We start from the raw sequence: 23,609 nt of genomic DNA, 5'->3' as shown, positions 1-23,609 counted from the left end.
CACATTTGATGATGGTGTGTGTGTGTGTGTGTGTGTGTACTCACAGGGCTGGTGTATGACACTCTAATGCAGAAGCACCAGTGTATGTGTGGCAACACTAACACCCACCCAGAGCACGCGGGCCGAATCCAGAGTATCTGGTCCAGACTGCAGGAGACCGGACTGCGCAGCAAGTGTGAGGTAGCAAGCTCGGGACAGACAATACAATCATCAGATTAGTCTCAAAATAACCTCTCTTCCAGATTTATGAGGATAGTAAACTAATACAGGAACTCCGTTTGGAAGGAAATAGCATTTATACTTAAATTATGGCTGTCCGGGATTCAAAGCATGAGTCACAGTTGCTGTCTCGTGCAGTTTTACGTGTTCTCCTCGTGTCCGTATGGGTTTCCTTCCACCTCTCAGTAACATGCCTGTGGGATGAGTGAATACTCTTCGTTGCCCTGAGGGGTGTGTGTGTGTGTGTGTGTTAGCAGAATAGTCTCCAGATTCAACCCTGTCAGGATAAAGAGAATACTAGACCGCAGATCAGTGGCGGCTGGCTCATAGGGGGCGCTCAGGCGCCGCCCTCCCAGATGTGGAGGGGAAAAAAATATAAAATATATCGATATATATTTTTACAAATGTTATTATCAATGTCAGTTTTACTTAATAGTGTGTGCCTACACGCGATCTGAACTATTTAAACAACATTTCCACCAACTGACTCTCATTCAATGGTGAATTTCCACCGACAGACGCGTATCATTTCTCTTCTTGGGCGCTCGGCAAAGCGCCCCAGAAGTGCAGCGGAATAGCCAGTCGTCTATGGTTGCTCGGGAAAAATCATAAATATTTGGCCAATCAGCATCGCCGAATTTAATGGTTTTGGGGCGCTGGAAATTTCGCCCCTGCTACAGAAAATGCATCTATCTCTCTCTCTCTCTCTCTCTCTCTGTCTCTGATGTTCAAAACTAGACTTTTGGTTCATATTGGACAATAATCACACATCTTTCTTGTCATAGTTTGTATTCACAACAAGAGTGTCAACACTGTGTTTCGCTCCCCCTCTCACTGTCTCGTTTCACAGAAATACACCTAGCTCAGAACCAGTGATGGGAATAACGGCGTTCGAAATAAACGGCGTTACTAACGGCGTTACTTTTTTTAGTAACAAGTAATCTAACTAATTACTTTTTACATCGTTATAACGCCGTTCCCGTTACTTACAATAAAATACTATGCGTTACTTTATTAAAGCTGTTCTCATCTGGCACGCTGCTCGTTCAGCCTTTCTTTCCTCTGCTTTAGTGTAGGGCGGGGAGATGCGAGACAACGGCACAGTAAGCCAATCAGAGTAGATTTGGACAACATACGTAGGTAGGCCACGCCTACTGCACTGCGCACTCTTTCAATCGGAAGACCCAGCGATGGCGAGCGGTCAGCCCAGCACTGCGCTTTCACACTGGAAATACAGCCAGGACTTTTCATTACTTGAAATAAAAGGCAAAAATGTCTACGTGCAATGCACATTATGTCGAGGAACAAAGCGTTTGTCCTCGTCAGTGGCCAGTAATTAGTAACATACTTTTAATAACTACAAAAATGTATTAAATTTGATAGATGTCTTATCTCACATTGTCCCACAAAACTATTAATATAGTGTAGATAACGTTACTAATTGGTTCTGTTAAGTGTCCATTTTAGTCATTAAACACATTTAACATTCACTTTTATTATGATTACACTAATTGAATTTGATTTTTTTTTGAGGGGGAACAAAATGTAACGGAATAATTACTTTCCCTGGTAATTAGTTACTTTTATGACAAAGTAACTCCGTTACTAACTCAGTTACTTTTTGGGAAAAGTAACTAGTAACTATAACTAATTACTTTTTGAAAGTAACGTGCCCAACACTGCTCAGAACACACACACACACACACACACACACACCTCATTTCATAGTCACTCTCTCACACAGAAATCTTACACTCACCTTAGAATCAGACACACACACACACCACCTCACTCAGTCCCACACTCACCTTAGAAACCTTCCTCCCTCTCTCTCACTCACTCATTCACACTCTCTCTCTCTCTCACACACACACACACACACACACACACACACACACACACACACACACACACACACAGTTGATTTGTATAGATTCAGCTGAAATCATACCCTTGCTGTAAACTTCTCTCAAGAACTTGAGTATTGTATTGTATTTGAAACCGTTCCTTTCCAAAGCATAAATGGAGCCTAATAGAGCTGTAAATTGTTAATTTACTTTATCTGTGAAACTGCTGATTTTGAGAAGGAAATTAAATTATTATTATTATTGTGGAATTGTCATTTTCTGACTGTTCATTTGAATGCTTATACTGGACTAGGCAGGGAACTCTACTGGCACACACCAGCCCCACCAAGAATTTTTTTCACCAGCCGCCACTGCCGTAGATGAACGAATGATACAATTTTCATAAAAGCGAGCGTTTCCGTGAGTGCAGTGCTTTTTCTTGTCTCTAGAGGGGGCTAAATAGCCACACTTACAGCTCAAATAGGTTCAGTGCCTTTCAGTACATCCCAGTATTTGAGTCCAGCTTGAGCACGAAGACTGGCGAAGGGGCGACACTTAATGACTAAACCAGTTTATTTGAGCTGAAGATCAAATAAATTGAGTTACGATTAAACGTGCGTCATTGTGGCACGAGCTCTTCATGACGTTCCAGTATGACCGGGCGGGTCATGTGAAAAGGCGTAACGTGAAGCAGAGTTCCATAAAACCACCTTGCCAGTGATAAAATCACTAACACATGACCTCGAGTGGATTTTTTCTTTTTAATGCGAAAAATATAATAAAATCAAATCAGGTCTTTGGTAAATAACTCACTTTAATTTTTTTTGCGGTGCGGTTTCCGTCAAATCCCGCGCTCTGATTGGCTGGCGAGCGGCTCCGTATCCTACAGTACGGACCCCGGTCATGGACCTCCGGCGACTCGCTCGTTCACAACAACAACAAACATGGTAGAATTTTTTTGTCAACATTTATCTTTTTTTTAAAGGTTTATTGATAAGATTATCAAAAATCTTATAAATTTTTGCCAGCATTTCTCAGGAGAATAGCATTAATTTTACAGCATGGATAGCGATAACGACAGTGTTCACAGCGAAAGCGGGTTTTACTACCCTGAGGAAGAAGAAATAAAAGAAAACATTTCAGGAGAAAGCTAAAAACCTCTAACTGTTGCTAACGCCGAACAAAAACATGGCTGAATCCTGAATGACTCGATTTTGTATAAATAGGGGACGACATAGGCGGCAAAATGTAGTTTTTTTCCTGCCATGGAAGTGCACTTGTATACCGAGGAGGAAGCCATTTGCATTACAGCCGTGAATGAGGATTCAAAATGGCGGCTCGGCTCGGTTTTCCCTTTCGGGCGCTCTCGTTTTCTGTTAGAATTTGGTAAAGAAAAAAATAAATATATTATTTACCAGCTGAAGGTCGGTCCGTATGGTGAAATACCGTGACCTCGGCCTTGAATACTGACCTCGGCCCAGAGCGCCTCGCTCAGTACTTTCAAGACCTCGGTCACGGTATTCCACCATACGGACCTCCCAGCTGGGAAATAACATCTATTCATTCCTGTACTTGCATTCAACACATTTTCTGTCACAGAATATAGTCTATTGCGTGTGAGCTTTGGTTGCTAAGTAACATGACAGTCAAAGATTAGGCTTTTTTTCTTGACAGAATAATAGCCTAAGTGTGAAATTTTCTTGGTTTAAAACCTGGTGCGTTAATACAGAATGCAGGTGATGCGGTCGTAGTTGTGACTTGTGTGTCCATCAAGGTATGGCTTCGAACGTGGCTCAGCCAATCAAATTGTAAAATCAGAACTATTTGGTCCAATCAGAACTATCCGACTTCCAAACAGGTTTTTTTTTTTTTTTTTTAATAATGTGTAATGTGATAAAATATGAGGTAATACCGGTAATACGTCCGAAACTTGTATTGTCACAGTTTATCACAATATCGATATTTTATCATCGTATTGCCCAGCTCTAGTCCTGTTGTACCACAGGAAGCTATTTATTACTCAGGAAAGGGAGGGGGGGGAAAAAAAAGCTTAGTTTTTGGGTTATTTTTAATTGCCTCAGATGTTCTAGGATGAGTTTTCATTCCACGGTGCAGCTTTAATCGTTCAGTCGTGAAAAGGCAGAAAACCCTTAAATGAGCACTGCTGCACAGAGCACTTTTATAGCCCCGAGTCCAGCACGGGGAAACTCGGCGTTAGCGAGGACACCTGCAGCGGGCCATTCCTTCTTCCTGGCATCACGCGGCCCGCTGACGTGCGGTGACTAAACCCAAACCAAAGTTTAATAGCTCTAACTGGATCTAATCTCCGTCACCACGCTCTTCTCCTCCTCTGTGCTCCATTGCGTCACAGCTATTAGAGCCAGTCGCATAGCTGCCGTCTGTTTTCCTACAAACAAACAAGTAAACAAGGCAGAGCAACGTTAGCAAGCCTCCGAGTCTCTCTCCGTCCTTCTTTCTTTCTCTCCCTCCTCCTCCCCTCTGTCTGTCTCTTTCTGCATGGTATGGGAAGTGGGTGCGTTTAGCTCTTCTGTGAGATTGTTTATTGTTCTGGGAGATGGGAACACAGAATTGGGCCTCAATTAAAGGCAGTCATGAGTCTAATACCCCCTAATCTACAGCAGGGGGGCCCTTAAAGACAGTGGAGCCATTTCAGGCTGCTGCCTGCCACAGCCCGGGGCCCGGAGGGCCCTTTTTAACTGCATGTGCTATTAAAACCTGAGAGCTAACCCACCATCCGCTGCTGCAGGTGTCACCGTAGCTTACACACACATATATGCATGCAGGTGAGCGGCTCTGGCTCGCTCAGACTCCTCAGAGAACCCCTCATGGTCTGGCCGAGTGCCACGGCTCACGTTATTGCAGAGCTGCAGCTTTCCTGCTCCAGGGCTTTGTTCTGTTGCCGAGCACATCCACACTGAAACCCGATGCTGCGTTCTTACACCTACTGCACACTTCAGCATCGACTTGAAGAGGAAAACACAAGACGGTTTTGACATCATGATAATGTCCACAACGGCAATGTTTATATTAACAGACGCATTTGAGTGGACGTGACATCCTAGTTTGTACAAGATGCAGTCCAAACCTACACTTTCACACAAGTGGTGTAGTTTCTAAAGTTAGTTAATTCGTCTCAAATAAAAGTGCGCTAATTGGTGTGTTCGATTTATATTAGTTAAGCCTCGGTCACAACCGGCCGTACTGTACGTGCTCCTACGGACGGTCTACGTGCAAGAAACGCATGGAGGGCGCGCATGTGGCGTGCTGATTTTCGAGCCGTAGACCGGCCGCAGAGGGTCTTTGTCATGTCAAACAAACTCTACGGGCGCTTACGTTTTTTTCAGGTTGCAAGACAAACTTACGGCCAACGTGCGTCTTTCTCCACGAACAAAAAAAACGCAGCGATTTGGGAAGCGCCAAAAATTGCACGGCCAAAAAATCGTACGTCCGGTTGTGACCTAGGCTTAATGTGCAGCGTTGGAGTCGAGTAACTAAACCTCGAGTCCGAGTCTCGGTTCCCTAGTGTTCAAGTCCAAGTCACTTAAAAAAAAAATTCGAGTCGAGTCCATTATTGATCCGAGTCGAGAACAAGACTCCAACCGCACCATTTGACGGTGTCTGTTTCAGCGCCATTAACATTAGCTTGTTCCTGAACGTGACGTATGAACAGGTGAATGTGCTTCTCTGTATCAGGGAGTGCGAAGTATTCTGTCAGAGATGGATGGAAGTGCAGAAGGTGTGTTTATTAATACAAGTGAAGACGGTAAACAATCCAGAACAGAAGGCAAAATCGTAAAACAGTGAAACGGGCAATAGGCACAAATAGGCTATCGGAGACTCGGCAGAATCAAAGACGAGAACCGGGAAATCAGGAAACCAAACAAGGAAATAAGGCTCGGTAACGTGTCAGCAGCGCAATTCAATACTTCGCAAAGAAATCAGGAAACCAAACAAGGAAATAAGGCTCGGTAATGTGTCAGCAGCGCAATTCAATACTTCGCAAAGAAAGTGCGTTTTCACAGTTTTTATATCGGCGCATTGACTGCGCCTCAATCCTGTGCAGGTGCGAGTCATTTACAGTGCACGTGAGAGTTTGCTAGTCGCGCGCGCTGTCCGGAAGAGTCTACCTGGTGCATGCACCAAGGCGTGACACTCTTGCACAAAATTAATGTAAATATAAATACGCCAAATTATTATGGCATGTTACAAAAAAATAAAGAAAAATCAGAGTCCTCGTGTCCAATTTACGAGTCCGAATGCAGTTAACGCACAAGTCCGAGTCATCAGTGCTCAAGTCCAACTCGACTTCACGAGTCCTTAAAATCAGGGCACGAGTCGGACTCGAGTACTACAAGCCTGGTTATGCGCTCGACTTCATGCAAGCTTTGTTGGCAGATTAGCTATGTACACTTCCCAGAGGCGCCAAGAATCTCTGCTACTCCTTTTATTTTTCTTCACGTATCTGTACGCGCGTAATGAAAGCCCGTGATGGGATAAAATGAAACTGCGTTTCGTTTTTCTCGCACGCTCCATAGTATTCATAAAATAATTCGAGCCAGACAGCTGGATGGTTATGAAGCCATGGTGTAATGGTTAGAGAAGCAGCCTTGGGACCAAAAGGTCGCCAGTTTGATTCCCTGGATCAGCAGGAATGGCTGAAGTGCCCTTGAGCAAGGCACCGAACCCCTAAAAGCTCCCCGGGGTACCTTGTACGTGCCCTGGATAAAAAGCGTCTGCTAAATGCCTGTAATGTAATGTAATGTGGATTTGTTGCTTTAAAGTGGTTTGCGTAACTTGTATGGGATTGGGGGGGAAAAAAAAAATCAGTTCCAATGTTGCTTGCTGCTGATGCTGATATTGTAGCTCCATATATACACATACGTAGAACGCGAGCGAGCGTGCGAGCGTTCACCTGTCGAACTCGGGGGTAAGGTCCTTGCTCAATTCTGCAACAGCAGCAATCTGGGGCTGTCCTGCGATTTGACCCCTAATCTACCTTACAACACCACGCCTGGGACACTTAAGGCCTCTGCATGCTCTTGCGACAAGGCTTTCGCAGACAGCTTTTCGCAGACAGTTGTAATTTATCGTTGAGCGGGGAGTAATAGGCGTGCGCGATGTTATTCACCGCCACAACGCAAGGGGGCGCGAAGTCGCGAAATCGCTAGGAGTAGTTGGTGGGTGTGGTTAGTGGAGTGTTTTATCCTCCGGTTACTTATAATGACTAGAACCGGAGTCGTATAGATGTACGTACTTCCTCACTTCCTCGATCAACCACTCTTCGTGCTGCTCCATCTTCGCTGGTGTTTTTAAAAATGGCAGTCGTGAAAACAAACCAAACCAGGAAAATAGGGACGCGGAAGTGCGTGTACAGCGGATGTAGAGTGGACCAATCAGAGCCCTCTTGTCTGCGACGCTGTCTGTGAGGCTTCTGCGGTGGTCACAATTTTTGGGAGGTGCGCGCAAAGCGTCTGCGAAGGTGGGGGGGGCTACGCAGACACTGTCTGCGACGCTATCTGCGAGGACTGGGTTGTCAGCATAAATTGGCCTTTACTCATAGCTGATATCTCTGTCCCCTTCTCTCTGCTTCGCCCTCTTAAAAGGTGCAGGTTGTAATTTGTAAACTTGTTCCTAGACATGCCGGATACGAGACGGGAAACTTTGATTCCCGGTATCGCCCTGCAATGGATCGCGTCCATTTCTTAATTAAACGCTTTGTGTTTTTCTGGCTCCACCTTCATGTAGAACAGAGCTGCTTGTTTTGGGTTTTTTTTTTACTCTTCTTCTTTTCCTTAAAAAGCAGTTCACAATGCCGATGTAGTTTCAGCAGAGTGGAGGGATCGATTTCCGGATTTTAATCGCAGTCGCAGTTCACCTCTCGGGCAGCAGAGGGCTCTGAAAGTTACAGACTGCTGTTTTGAGTAAGTCCTTTTTGGAAGATATTTAAAACTGATGCCAGTCGTGTGCATGTGTGTTCGTGTAGTGTATCCGGGGCAGGAAGGCCACGCTAGAAGAGCTGCAGACGGTCCACTCCGAAGCTCACGTGCTGCTCTACGGGACAAACCCACTGAGACAGAAATTAGACAGTAAGACACACACACACACACACACATATATACAAATGACCCTGGCCTGGGTGAATGAGAAGGAGGCATTTTAATGATTGTGTGTGTGTGAGACCAATCAGCATTCCGTCCCACCCACACTCTCAACATCTCTCTCAGACACACACACACACACACCACTTCCCCACTAATGACACTGCTGCCTCTGTAGTATTAGGCCTGTTTTCAGCTCATCACATTAGACCCGATTCCTCGCCAAAGCTTGTTTTCCCAAACAGCACCATTTCCCCCTTTTGGCTTTCATCAGATTCGACTGTGCCCCAGAGCTGTCCATCAGGGCCACCAGGGAGCCTCACGCAGTTTTCCATGACTTCAGCCGCTGCCATGCTTTTCATTCAGTGATCAAACAACATTCAGCGATTAAACCCACCTCCCATGTGGTTTATCATTAAGTCCTGTGTTGTAGTTGATCCACACACACACACACAATAAAGCTCGCCCACTCCCCTCTCTCTCTCTCTCTCTGCCCTGCGTGAGCTCAGCGATGGGCAGAGTGTTCTCGGAAAGACAGAACTCGACCTGTCAATCTCATTTTTCACAGAATCAGACAGACAGCTGGGGGCAACACTCACATTTCCAGCTTGATGAAATCCGTACTCTGGAAAACCTCAGGGGTCCTTAAAAGTGATCATCACCTCTTTCTGTCTTTCTTTTCTTCTCTGCAGGCTCTGTGACACCCATGTTTGTGAGGTTGCCCTGTGGGGGCATCGGGGTAAGTTTCTCTCTCTGCTTCTCTTATTCGCGTGTGTAAATAATGGGACTGTTTGTTCTCCAGCGAGCCCCCCCACCCCACCCCCCCACCCAGAAACTCTAGCGGCAACAAAAACTGTTGCTGTGCTTTCTGTCGAGCGGGTAATTGTGTCCAGATGTTTTCTATAAACAAGCTGTGTGTGTGTGTGGAGGTGAAAGCAGTGAAGGGAGGGCTAATCTCTTGTATTATGAAATCCTGTGTGTGCGCTGAGACAAGGTGTGTATCTGTGTTGCACTGCGCTTGATGTTTCAAGCGTGTGTGAGATCTTTTGGATGAACGGACAGCCGCTTCTTCAGCGCTGAGTGAGCAGAGCTGCGTCTGTTCGGCACGCCAGAACCCCCGTGTTTTTTTGATGGCCGTTTCCTTCCGTGTCTAAACGAATAGGTCGGCGGGGTTTTTTTTGTTGTTTGTTTGTTTTTAATCTAAGCTCCATCCACCACATGTGTAATGTTTATGAATTATCACGCACAAGATTCCAGCAGCTTCTTTCCCCTGTTCTTAGAAAAATGCTCAACTCACTACTAATCCTTGTTTTTTTTTTTTTTTGAGGGTGGGTTGGTGTTTATTTATTCATTTATTTATTCGTATGTTATTGTGTTGAGTTTTCTGTAAGGAGATGGAGTTTTTGGAAGGAGTCTCCAGTGCCAAAGCGTTAGCCGTCAGACTTAAAGCTGTAACTTTAGGTTTTCCAATACGGTGCCGTCTTCAGAAAAGAGGGATTTGCGCCTTATAGTATCTCGGTAATATGACAAGCTGTATTTTTATTATTTTTTTTTAACTACAAGGGAGAAAAAAAAAAAGAGAGGCTGCTGAACGAACAAGTGTTTATAGCTGTTTGTAGTTTTATGAAACTATAAACTGTAACTATGTTTCCATGACTATAAACAGATATTTTAAAGTATCTTTATTCTTTAATAATTAAAAAAAAAAATCACAATTGTTGGCAAATTGCAGTGGTAGAATAAAACATCTCAGGGTGTGCTGTTATTAGAAAAGCTTTGCCGTTTATTATTTTCCTGTAATAGCACACCCTGTTGTTTTATTCCTTATTTATTTATGACTTTATAAAATCAGATTTTTCAGTGTTTCCCAGCCCAGAGCGCCTTCATTAATTTGTGAATCTATCTGTAGATCGTAGAGGCTTTTCACAGAAACGTGCATTTTGTATAAATGTCTATTGACCTTACAGTCTCCGCCAGGAACTCTCTTATACGTAGAGATGGCACAAGACCACTTTTTCTTTTCCGGAATCAATACTGAAACCTTCCCTGTGTCCGAAATCGCTCCCGACTCACTATATAGGGCGCTATATAGTGAGGACGCCATTTTGTAGTGCTGTCCGAAACGATAGTGAGGATTATTTACACCCTATATAGTGCACTCATAGTATCCCACAATGCATCACGAAAAGTAGTGTACAACCGGTGGTCACTAACCAAGCAGTATATCCCATCATGCATTGCGGTCGCGCTGAAAGAAAGCCAAGTCTCAGATGTGATTTAATAAAAGGCAGCGGCAAAGAAGAAAGCATTCAGCCTTGATTTTAAAAAAAAAAACTGAAAGATGCAGCAGACACAAAGTACTTTGTACTGATGAATGTGGGAAATGCGCTCAGCGTAATATGGATTTATCACAAATGTACACGCATGTGTTTATTATTTTGAAAACCCATCAGCCGACCGATCTGGCACGTTTAATTGTGCGACAGTAATGACGTAAATAACGGCACGGCGGAGTAGCGTCCGAAAGCGGGGTTTTTTTTTTTTTCATTTTACCAATGAGCTTGGGCGGCACGGTGACGTAGTGGTTAGCGCTGTCGCCTCACAGCAAGAAGGTCCTGGGTTCGAGCCCCGTGGCCGGCGAGGGCCTTTCTGTGTGGAGTTTGCATGTTCTCCGCGTGGGTTTCCTCCGGGTGCTCCGGTTTCCCCCACAGTCCAAAGACATGCAGGTTAGGTTAACTGGTGACTCTAAATTGACCGTAGGTGTGAATGTGAGTGTGAATGGTTGTCTATGTGTCAGCCCTGTGATGACCTGGCGACTTGTCCAGGGTGTACCCCGCCTTTCGCCCGTAGTCAGCTGGGATAGGCTCCAGCTTGCCTGCGACCCTGTAGAACAGGATAAAGCGGCGAGAGATAATGAGATGAGATGAGACCAATAAGCTCACTATATAGTCCTCTATATAGTAATTCCCTATATAGGGAGTAGTGAACGAGCGAATGATTTTGGACACCGGGTTTGAGTATCAGACAAAACCTCTTTTTTATACCCCTGCAAAGGGGGGGGGGGTTTACTGGTTTACTTCTGTCCGTCCATCTGTCTGTATCTCTGTAGTTCCGTCCATCCAAAATACTCAGGAACCACAAATCATAGCCACTTGGTACTTGGTCCCAAACTTCAGCTTGGGGTTCGAGACCGTGTTTACCGTTTTCAGATCTGTCGCACATCAACTTCCTGTTTACCGACTGAATGTATTTATAAAACTTATAGCGTAGATTTACAAAAATTTCATAACACTTTTCTCAGCAACTACAAATCACAACCGCTTGATATTTGGTCCCGAGCTTCTGCTTGGGGTTCTATACCGTGTGTACCGTTTTCAGGTCTGTCGAACATCAACTTCCTGTTTACCGACAATGTATTTACAAAACATATAGCGTGGATTTTGACGCTATTTCAAGAAGCAAAATGCTATTTCAAAATGGCAGTTTCCCAGGATGCTGTTTGAAATCCCTGGGGAGAGACACGGCTCTTTACTTACTTGTTTCAGGGTTCATTATTTGTCGAAGTCAACATTCATAATAAGTGTCCTGTTCCTTTGATTGCTGGTGTTCTGATATAAGCGAGAGCGGGGGGGATACGGAAGTGAGCAGTAGCTCGCAGTTAATTTTTTTTTTCTATTCTAAGCTTAAAGGGGAACAGAGGGCAATATATAGAGTAAATATAACAATAAAACACACATTAACGAACCTTATTCAAGACTTACAAAAGTTTTTTGTTCTAAGGTTGGAAAGTTATAGTGTTTTGAAAGTAGCTCGAGCAAACTATTTCCGCAGTTTGAACAGCCCGCCATGATATTAATTTTATCCAATCAGAATGCACGTTCATTTTCTCTGCGTAACACTCATGACGTATGTATGTGCCCAGTTGTGTTGGCTCATTGAGGTTGGGACTAGCACGTGTGAATCGGAAAGTAGGATGAATTGTAAGTGATCGGCTACACAATGCCACGGTGTGTTGCTTTCGGGTGTAATAACAGGACCGACGGAAAGCATAACGATCCTCCAGACGTGTCTTTTGCGGGATCTCTTCGTATGATTCGACAGAGCTGTCGCTTTCACTTGATGCGCCCGACGCCATGATTATACGCTTCTCTCCTAGTGCAGTGGGTAGCGCTGACGTCATGGTCTTTTAAAAATGGCGACTCTTGTGCCGTTTAGCGTACCGACTATTATATTTACAATTACCAAGATATTTCGTTGTTTTCTAGTATATAAATTTGATAGAATACTTAAGAATACGTTACTTTGTCACATCAGCAGCTGTATATATTATATTTGGTACCCCTTTAAAAATGTTTCTTTTGAAACAAAGTCCTTCCCAGTTCAACTCATTTACACAAAAATCACTCGTATTGTAAATATAATAATGTATAAATATAATAAAAAAAAAAGTCATGTCTTTATATGTAAACATTTCCATTTCGGAAAATACATTTCTTTTCTTTCCCAAATCCAATTGTGCTGCTTGTTACAGGATCTGATATCTGATATGTTTTCTCCAATATCCAGTCCACCATTTCTTGCTGGAATCAGCCCAGTAACCTATACTGGTGTCATCTCCAGTGCTGAGTAAAACGTATTGAAAATCTTCTTCCACTGGATTTGAGAAAAACTCGAAAAGCACTCGTGATTTGACTTCCATCGTTGCTCCACTGGAAGAACGAATATGTATCGTATTGCTTAATGAGTTGTAGCTGTGGGATGTGAGTGCTGGAGTAATGAAGGTGTGTATGTGATGTGGCTGAGAGGCTGTAGGTTAACCCCCATCAGCGCTGTTTGCCGGGTGATGAATAGCAGGCGGGCCTGGCAGTAGAGCCGGCGCAGCTTGGTGAGAAACAGAAGGTCTCTGGACTCTTTTATGGAAATGGAACAAAATTGTTGTCTTCCTGCGTCTCCGCAGCTAGCCTCCGCTCTGAAAATTAGTCTGTCAGAGTCGAGAGAGACTGCCTTTCTTCATTCCAACACCACCACCCCCTCCTCCACCCCACCCCAAATCTCTGTCCATTAAAAGGCTCTTTTTCCTCTTTTTTTTTTTCCTCTCACACTAATTTGTTGCCTGTGTTTATTCAGACATGCACATAATACACATCTCTCTCTCTCTCTCTCTCTCTCTCTCTCTCTGTGCTATCAGTGTGTACTATGCGCTCTATCACTCTGTACTCCGAGCCTCCAGTTTCTGTTTTTCATGCTGTACTTGCTCATATAGCTATTCCCTTTTATTCATCCACACTCTTTCCTTTGACCTTGCGCTCGGTTTCTGCTCTCTTACTTTATTTATATGTATTTTTTTTTTTTTATACAACTGTAAATTCACCACAGGCTTGTAATTCGTGACAGAGTCATTCTTGGCCCGGCTTGAAAGGCTACTTTTTTTACGCTGCCCTTGAGCACTCATGCTATTGCAACGAAATTCATAAATTGCTCGCGAATATGTATGCACAAAGAGAGCCCCAGGGATTTACCCCGCGAACCCTCGGCCTCTCGGTTCATGGCTTGTCCCCCCATTCTGGGATTTCAGCATCCCTGATGTGCATGCAACACGAGGAGAACATTGTTCTCCGTGCACGCTAAATCAACAGCGGACATGCTGGGAAAAAAAAAAAAAGGAGCGTATTCACCCTCTCTGCTTTGGTGGAAGACGTTAAGCTAAATAAGGCAGCTGATGTAATGGAAGGTCGTGTTTGACGGCGGTCGGTTGTAATGTTGCTCTGAGCCGAAGACACCTGCTCGAGAGCAGACTCCAAACGAACACGAACGAGTCCCTGGGCTTTTAAGTCGGAGGTGCGTTTTGTACGTGCACGTGTCCCTTTTTGTCTGGTGTATGGTGCGTGTGTTTGGGTGGGGGTCGTGGGCTAGGGCCAGGCTGGAGTAATTGCAGGCTGTAGGACAGGCGTGTGTTGGAATAATGAGTAGTGACTGATGAATGAGTGTACTCTGTGTCCACACTTAGATGACACATACATATACACACACCGTCCTCCTGCCAGGTTTTTTCCCGCTCATGTTTACCTTTCATGGCACTGAATAAATGCTCCTCTCACCTGCCATGTATCCCACTTTTAGACTTGTAGTGTTTTCACACCATTCTAACCCGCTAGGTTTTTCACATTCATTGCTGATGTTTGGGTTTCAAACTTGTGGCTTTTAAGCAGTTATTTTTCAGCAGCTTGCGTACGTTCATATCCGTCACGCGTGACATGATACGACGCACAACTCTACAGTGTTGTAGTCGAGTCACTCAACCTCGATTCCGCAGTGTTCAAGTCGGAGTCGTTAAAAAAAAAAAGTCAGAGTCGAGAACAAGACTCCAACGGTACCATTTGACGGCGGCTGTTTGTTTCAGCGCCGTTAACATTAGTTTGTTCCTGAACATGCTGTATGAACGGGTGAATGTGCTTCTCTTTATCAGGGAGTGTGAAGTATTCTGTCAGAGATGGATGGAAGTGCAGAAGATGGGTTTATTAGTACAAGCGAAGACAGACAACCCAGAACGGCAGGTAAAATCGTAAAACGGTGAAACGGCCGATAGGTCGAGCGAGGCACAAACGGGCTATCGTAGACTCGGCAGAATCAAAGACGAGAATCAGGAAACCAAACAAGGTAATAAGGCTTGGTAATGTGTCAGCAATGCAAGTCAATACTTCGCAAAGTAAGTGTGTTTTCACAGTTTTTATATCGGCCCGCTGATTGTGCCTTAATCCTGTGCAGGTGCGAGTTGTTTACGGCACGCGTGAGAGTCCGTTTGGTGCATGCGCGCGCGCCGTCCAGACTACCCGAGAGTCTATCTGATGCACGCACCAAGGTGCGCAGGTGTGACGCTCTTCCGTGAAATTAGTACAAAAATTAATGTAGATATAAATATCTTCTGCTAAATTATTATGGCATGTTGCAAAAAAAAAAAGAAAAAATCCGAGTCCTCGTCTCTAATTTACGAGTCCGAATGCAGTTAATGCACGGATCCGAGTCATCCGTGCTCAAGTCGAGTCACGAGTCCTTAAAATTAGGGCACGAGTCGGAGTCGAGTACAACCCCGATTCCAAAAAAGTTGGGACAAAGTACAAATTGTAAATAAAAACGGAATGCAACGATGTGGAAGTTTCAAAATTCTATATTTTATTCAGAATAGAACGTAGATGACATATCAAATGTTTAAACTGAGAAAATGTATCATTTAAAGAGAAAAATTAGGTGATTTTAAATTTCATGACAACAACACATCTCAAAAAAGTTGGGACAAGGCCATGTTTACCACTGTGAGACATCCCCTTTTCTCTTTACAACAGTCTGTAAACGTCTGGGGACTGAGGAGACAAGTTGCTCAAGTTTAGGGATAGGAATGTTAACCCATTCTTGTCTAATGTAGGATTCTAGTTGCTCAACTGTCTTAGGTCTTTTTTGTCGTATCTTCCGTTTTATGATGCGCCAAATGTTTTCTATGGGTGAAAGATCTGGACTGCAGGCTGGCCAGTTCCGTACCCGGACCCTTCTTCTACGCAGCCATGATGCTGTAATTGATGCAGTGTGTGGTTTGGCATTGTCATGTTGGAAAATGCAAGGTCTTCCCCGAAAGAGATGTCGTCTGGATGGGAGCATATGTTGCTCTAGAACCTGGATATACCTTTCAGCATTGATGGTGTCTTTCCAGATGTGTAAGCTGCCCATGCCACACGCACTAATGCAACCCCATACCATCAGAGATGCAGGCTTCTGAACTGAGCGCTGATAACAACTTGGGTCGTCCTTCTCCTCTTTAGTCCGAATGACACGGCGTCCCTGATTTCCATAAAGAACTTCAAATTTTGATTCGTCTGACCACAGAACAGTTTTTTCCACTTTGCCACAGTCCATTTTAAATGAGCCTTGGCCCAGAGAAGACGTCTGCGCTTCTGGATCATGTTTAGATACGGCTTCTTCTTTGAACTATAGCGTTTTAGCTGGCAACGGCGGATGGCACGGTGAATTGTGTTCACAGATAATGTTCTCTGGAAATATTCCTGAGCCCATTTTGTGATTTCCAATACAGAAGCATGCCTGTATGTGATGCAGTGCCGTCTAAGGGCCCGAAGATCACGGGCACCCAGTATGGTTTTCCGGCCTTGACCCTTACGCACAGAGATTCTTCCAGATTCTCTGAATCTTTTGATGATATTATGCACTGTAGATGATGATATGTTCAAACTCTTTGCAATTTTACACTGTCGAACTCCTTTCTGATATTGCTCCACTATTTGTTGGCGCAGAATTAGGGGGATTGGTGATCCTCTTCCCATCTTTACTTCTGAGAGCCGCTGCCACTCCAAGATGCTCTTTTTATACCCAGTCATGTTAATGACCTATTGCCAATTGACCTAATGAGTTGCAATTTGGTCCTCCAGCTGTTCCTTTTTTGTACCTTTAACTTTTCCAGCCTCTTATTGCCCCTGTCCCAACTTTTTTGAGATGTGTTGCTGTCATGAAATTTCAAATGAGCCAATATTTGGCATGAAATTTCAAAATGTCTCACTTTTGACATTTGATATGTTGTCTATGTTCTATTGTGAATACAATATCAGTTTTTGAGATTTGTAAATTATTAGATTCCGTTTTTATTTACAATTTGTACTTTGTCCCAACTTTTTTGGAATCGGGGTTGTACTACAAGCCTGACTCTACATCTGTTGTGAGCGGAGCCCTATAGGCATAGAGTGCGGATACATAAAGAAACCCATCGAGTTGTTTTCTGATGGTTTCGGTCCTGTGCGCGTGTGCCTGCCACCTCAGGGAGCCCAACAACTAGTGAAGTGTGAAGTAGAGTAGTAGTCGGGACAGTATAGTAGTGAGTAACTTGTCGCTGTTGTCGCCCGGCATTTTGTACAACATAAGGAAACAGTACAGTAACTCTAAGGGTAGTATCTCACTGGGCTGCAACAGCCCGCGACTAGTTGGAGACAACAGTTGCGATAAAATATGCGAATTAGCGACAATTTTCACTTGGAATCACACTGAATTGATATTCGCGTATTTTACCGCAATTGTTGTGTCTCCGCAGGCAGGGATGTAGAGGAAGCCTCACGGAAACCGACTTGAGAAGGGTTCGCGATGGCTTTGCGACGCATTTGCGGCTATTTTGAGCGAAATTATATTTTCCCAGAGTTATGTCCTTGATTATTAACAAACTTGTACGTTGGTAATTTAACGAAGGTGTGTTTGCTTTCTGAAATCAACTTCCCTCACAATTTTTATCCCCTGCTGGCTGAAAGGCCCGAAGGGGGATTATGTCGTGGTGATGTCCATCCGTCCCGGGAAGGACCTTCTGACATCAACTCCTCTCACAATTTTTGGAGGAATTTCACGAAACTTGGCAGGATTCTTTGTTATATGTCGGTAATACGTATATTGAAAATTTCGTCCAATTCAGTCGCGTTTTACCAGAGTTATGGCATCATTGCCAGCGGGGGACATTGTGCTCTCAGAGCACTCTTGTTCCTCTTGCATCTTCAGCGCATCGTTGAGTTTGCAGCTCGCGAATACAAGTCGAATTCTAATATTTGTTTTGTTACCTCGGTCTTGTAATTTCCTTCTGACGACGTTCACTGAACATTGGTCCTTGAATGGTCCGGTGATTCTGATGTTGTTGTCCGGTGTACTAGGATGTTTACAAAGTGTAGAATCGACAAATCCTTTGATGGTACTGTTAGTTCAGGATTGTGGGTAGTTCAGGCTTAGGAACGCTTTCCTTAAACGGTCACATTCATCTGTCCAGCACTGCTTTACAACTTAAAATCAGACTCCCTATGGGCCAAACTTTTTGTTTGGCATTATGCTAATCTATTCCTCTACGTTTTGACATTGGCTTGGCTTACGAACACTCGCTTGTTAACGGTATCCGAGCGGCACCGAAACGTCTCACTTTTTTCCTTAATTTTTAGTAAACTTTGAATTGTTTGATGCAGAAAATGAGGTTTGTTTTTTTTCCCAGTCATTTTTGTTCGTTAAAAAAAATCCGCGAATTGAATCAAAATTGTGAAGCCAGTATCATGAATCGAATCGAATCTTTGCGACCGGCGTGTTTTGTGACACCCATAAAATTTCAGAAACTCTTGATCTCCTGGGATTTTCGTGCATAACTCAACTCACCACTCTGTACAGCCGTGGTAAGCAGAAAAGCATCTCCGAACACGCGGAAAGTCAAACCATGAGGTGGATGCTTGACCAGGACGTCGAGGTGGACAGCAGGAACCTGTTTAACTTTAGGAGTGCGGATTTCTCAGCTTGATTTTTGTGCGCTAAAGCCGTCCATCAGGCGTCGATGTAACAAAGCAGTGTGTAAGCAAGGCTCGACTCCGACTGTTGTGTGTGAATATTACTCAGCAGTGTTTACCAAGCAAACATCACACCTAACTTCTGTCTGCTGGAGCATTAAATGTGTTTTTATCCCTGTCTTAAAACAACTGTGCAATGTTGATTTATCTACCCACTGGATTGTGTTTGTGCAGGTGGACAGTGACACTATCTGGAACGAGGTGCACTCGTCTAGCGCGGCTCGTCTGGCCGTCGGCTCCGTGGTGGAACTGGTTTTTAAAGTGGCGTCTGGAGAACTGAAGGTAACACCATCCTTATCTTCACTTTTTTTTTTTTTAAAACTTGATCAAAGCTACACACACTCCTTTTGTTCACTTAACACAAACTTGTTGAGCCTTAAACTTTTTTTTTTTAAATTAGTTGTACAAATGATCCTTGTCACTTGGTGTAAGGAAAAGGGTTTAACGTTGCAGGTCTGTAAAGGTTTATTACTCAGAGTTTTCCTTAAGGCAGTTGCTCTTGCTTGCATGTCTGCAGAATCTCTGACAGGTTTAAAGGAGAACTGAAGGCACATTTTTTATGATCAAAATTCTATTTATCTCATTTTATTAAATATCGGAATGCGTTTTTGATAGCTATTTTGTCGCTGCTATAGCAAGTTCTGAGTGTTTGAAATATTCTGTAATATATCAGTCCATATGTCAAAGCAACAGCCGTAAACGAGATTCGTTGAGACCTGTGCGAGACATCGTAGGACGGAAGTAAAACGTACAGCGGAAATCAAAGCGACCGACATCTGCCGACGTCGTCAAAAGATGCGCGCGTCCTCTTTCGAACGCTGATGTAATCAAGCTGGAAGTTTTGTTTGTTTTGATAGCAATCAGGAAAGTTTGAAAAAAGTAGGCAGTAATCGTCATTTAAACTCGTTTCTGTGCAACATTTCGTTTGGAAAACAGTTTTCAAAATGGCGGCACTGACACCTGGCTGACACTTGACGTTTCGAAGTCTTGCACAAGTCTCGTGAAGATCGCGCGGATAAGCGACGCCTGCCGTGGACCAAACGGACTAAATTCAACATGGCTAAAAACCGAATGGGCCGATAAGTATCATATTTAACTGCGATTAGTTGCCAACACGAGTCACAATATAAGGTTAGTAAAACCGAAAACGTAATTGAATAACACGTTAATTAAGAAATAAAGCAAGTTTAAAAATGACTTCAGTTCTCCTTTAACAGTAAACCACTGCACTTATAATTAACTTGCTACAGTGGATGATCTGACATGGATACCCTAAAGATTTCTCCCTTGAGTCTTACCTTTTCTCCACTATACAGTATAATCTCACCTGGATACTGTAGATTTGTACCTGTGAGCTGCTGCTGTAATCATAAAGACTCCCCAGGATTATGAGCATATTAATCACAATATATTCACACTCGAGCCTTTTTTACTCACTAAGCAGTGTTTGACTTTGTAGAACACAGTTGTCGAAGATTAGTGATTTATATGGACAGCTTTTATTTCTTGTTTTTAAAGCTACACCGCCTTTCAAATTTTCCAAGTGTAGGTCATAAAAAGAATTTTCCCCCGACACCTGATTATTTTTGTTTAGTGGACGGAAAGCTACTGAATTCGAATCACCGACTTCCAATTTTATTAGGTTTTTTTTTAAACAGAACAATTAATGAATTGATCTCCATGTGGCCTTAAATTCTCCGCTATTTTTTCCTGCTTCACCATGACGCAATACAAGATACTACATCATGCATGACGTGATGGGCTTTCCCCGTTCGCGCAAGGCATTGCGGGATACAAATTTGAAACAGGAGAGAAAAAATGGAGGACGCGAGTGTGCGAATGAAACGTGAAAGACCGACTACAGTAACGGAAAGAAAGCGAGAAGAAAAGACGTTATGTTAAATATGAAGGAAAGGAAATGCAGGGCCAAACTAATAAATATTGGTGCTCAGTGAGCACCTCGGTGTGATCAGCTGTTCGTTTAGCGACAGAATGATGGAACCGTCAGTGCACCGTCAAAGGTAAACCTGCGCACGCACACGGACTTCCTCTGTCTGCTTGACTGCACGAACTGAGAGATTTCATGCACATTTGCTTTAGTCCCCTCACATTAAATAACTTCCCAGCCACAGAATGGCCCGTTTTTTGTTTTGTTTTTTTGAGATATTACAGAAATAAACATATATCACAATGACCAAATTTCCGAGGGAACTATATTTCACCGATTTTATGAAACTGAAAGGGCGTCTAGCTTTCAGCTTTGTCAGTTTACTTTGGTTAATGAGGCGGTTTGAAGACATGAATCCCAAGAAGTGTAATATTGAGCTAAAGATCAGTTTGTAGAAAACGTTGCAATCTGTAAATGATTCTTTGCTAAAAAGAGTCCCAGTCTGGGGTCGCGCTGCTGCTGCAGTTCATCCTGTCAGTAGCAGGGGAACATTCTCGGCTCATTAATGCTGCAGTACATTCGAATACTGAATATTTCCTTTATTTCCACACGCGATAATAGAATAATGTTTTATTTCCGCACACATACCAATATTTCTGCAGCTCACTCACAGAACAGATCTCACTCCACACGCCAGGATGTAAACAAGGGCTTGCTTTTTTATTATTATTATCATATACTGTTGCACTGTTTATTAAGCCTTAAGCGTGAAGATTAACATGCACATCTTAAAGGAACAGTCCACCGTACTTCCATAATGAAATATGCTCTTATCTGAATTGAGACGAGCTGCTCCGTACCTCTCTGAGCTTTGCGCGACCTCCCAGTCAGTCAGACGCAGTCAGACGCGCTGTCACTCCTGTTAGCAATGTAGCTAGGCTCAGCATGGCCAATGGTATTTTTTGGGGCTGTAGTTAGATGTGACCAAACTCTTCCGCGTTTTTCCTGTTTACATAGGTTTATATGACCAGTGATATGAAACAAGTTCAGTTACACAAATTGAAACGTAGCGATTTTCTATGCTATGGAAAGTCCGCACTATAATGACAGGCGTACTAACACCTTCTGCACACTTCGGCAGCGCATTGATATCTGAGCTCCGTATCAATGCGCTGCCGAAGCACGCAGAAGGTGTTAGTACGCCTGTCATTATAGTGCGGACTTTCCATAGCATAGAAAATCGCTACGTTTCAATTTGTGTAACTGAATTTGTTTCATATCACTGGTCATATAAACCTATGTAAACAGAAAAAACGCGGAAGAGTTTGGTCGCATCTAACTACAGCCCCAAAAAATACCATTGGCCATACTGAGCCTAGCTACATTGCTAACAGGAGTGACAGCGCGTCTGACTGACTGGGAGGTCGCGCAAAGCTCGGAGAGGTACGGAGCAGCTCGTCTCAATTCAGATAACAGCATATTTCATTATGGAAGTACGGTGGACTGTTCCTTTAAATCCTGAATATTAAAGGGATCCTCCAGCGGATTTATTCTCAAGCTTATGTTAAGTAAAAGTAGTCGCAGATTTAAAACATCAAACTTTCATTTTCGGAGACCAAATCGTGTTCGAGAAAAATAAATTTTCTTTAAAATGTCAGATGCGATGACGTCAGGTAGCGGTCGCTCGGAGCAACTCGGCTGTTTATATTCTCTGTTTGCATCGTAGTTTTGCTAGTTTTACAAGTAATTTACTGAATTTATCAGTTTTTAAATAACTGTGCCTCGGTGTGTAGCGTATAAATCCCGCAGTGATGCTCGAAAGAAAGCACAAACTGGAACTAGACTGCATATCCACAAAGAAAATGCAAAGTGTGCTGGATCAGCTGTGGCAAAGCGTCACCGACAGGAACTGGATCAGACCTGAGACCTCACGCTGCAAAACATGTTTGGTCGAGTTGCTCCAAGCGACCGCTACCTGACGTCATCGCATACACTACCGTTCAAAAGTTTGGGGTCACTTTGAAATGTCCTTATTTTTGAAAGAACTGCACTTTAAACTAATCAGAAATCCACTCTATCCATTGCTAATGTGGTAAATGACTATTCTAGCTGCAAATGTGTGGTTTTTGGTGCAATATCTCCATAGGTGTATAGAGGCCCATTTCCAGCAACTCTCACTCCAGTGTTCTAATGGTACAATGTGTTTGCTCATTGCCTCAGAAGGCTAATGGATGATTAGAAAACCCTTGTACAATCATGTTAGCACAGCTGAAAACAGTTGAGCTCTTTAGAGAAGCTATAAAACTGACCTTCCTTTGAGCAGATTGAGTTTCTGGAGCATCACATTTGTGGGGTCGATTAAATGCTCAAAATGGCCAGGAAAATGTCTCGACTATATTTTCTGTTCATTTTACAACTTATGGTGGTAAATAAAAGTGTGACTTTTCATGGAAAACACAAAATTGTCTGGGTGACCCCAAACTTTTGAACGGTAGTGTACGTCACCACCGCAGGAAGCCCATCTGATATTTTAAAGAAAATTCATTTTTCGCAAACATTATTTGGTCTCCGAAAATGAAAGTTTGATTTTTGAAATCTGTGACTACTTTTACTTAAAATAAGTTTGAGAATAAATCCACTGGAAGATCCCTTTAAAAGTAGACACCCTTTCGATTTCATAAAATCGGTGAAATTTAGTTCCCGCTGAAATTTGGTCATTGTGATGCATGTTTTTCTGTAATATCTTTAAAAAAAAATACCCAGGCCATTCTGTAGCTGGGAAGTTATTTAATTTGAGGGATTCCTGAGCAAATAATGTGCATGAAATCACTCATTTCGCACAGTCAAGCAGACAGAGGAAGTCCGTGTGTGTGTGCACATACGCAGGTTTACCTTCGTCATCTTCATCTTTTGGGTTTTACGGCAGCTGGTGATCCAGTGTTGCATTACCACCATCTACAGGTTTACCTTTGAGCGTGCACTGACGGTTCTATCATTCTGTCGCTAAACGAACAGCTGATCACACCGAGGTGCTCGCTGAGCGCCGATATTTATTAGTTTGGTCCTGCGTTTCCTTTCCGTCGTATATAACCTAACGTCTTTTCTTCTCGCTTTCTTTCCGTTACTGTACTTGGTCTTTCACGTTTCATTTGCACGCTCACGTCCTCCATTTTTCTCT

At 43.4% G+C, this 23,609-nt stretch overlaps 1 protein-coding gene across 5 annotated transcripts in view; it reads left to right on the top strand.

The window, feature by feature from the left end:
- Positions 1-23,609, top strand: part of hdac4 (histone deacetylase 4) — a 588,646-nt gene that overhangs the window by 496,032 nt on the left and 69,005 nt on the right. For all 5 annotated transcript variants that reach the window (XM_060930285.1, XM_060930286.1, XM_060930288.1 and 2 more), the window contains 4 exons: positions 47-180; positions 8,071-8,173; positions 8,878-8,924; positions 18,718-18,825. In XM_060930285.1, coding sequence (XP_060786268.1) covers positions 47-180; positions 8,071-8,173; positions 8,878-8,924; positions 18,718-18,825 — 392 coding nt within the window. The remainder of the gene's footprint in view (positions 1-46; positions 181-8,070; positions 8,174-8,877; positions 8,925-18,717; positions 18,826-23,609) is intronic.

Source organism: Neoarius graeffei, chromosome 9 (genome assembly GCF_027579695.1).
Source record: "Neoarius graeffei isolate fNeoGra1 chromosome 9, fNeoGra1.pri, whole genome shotgun sequence".
Taxonomy (NCBI): domain Eukaryota; kingdom Metazoa; phylum Chordata; class Actinopteri; order Siluriformes; family Ariidae; genus Neoarius; species Neoarius graeffei.
Note: the sequence above shows the minus strand (reverse complement) of the source record. Positions and strands in the feature narration are given on the sequence as shown.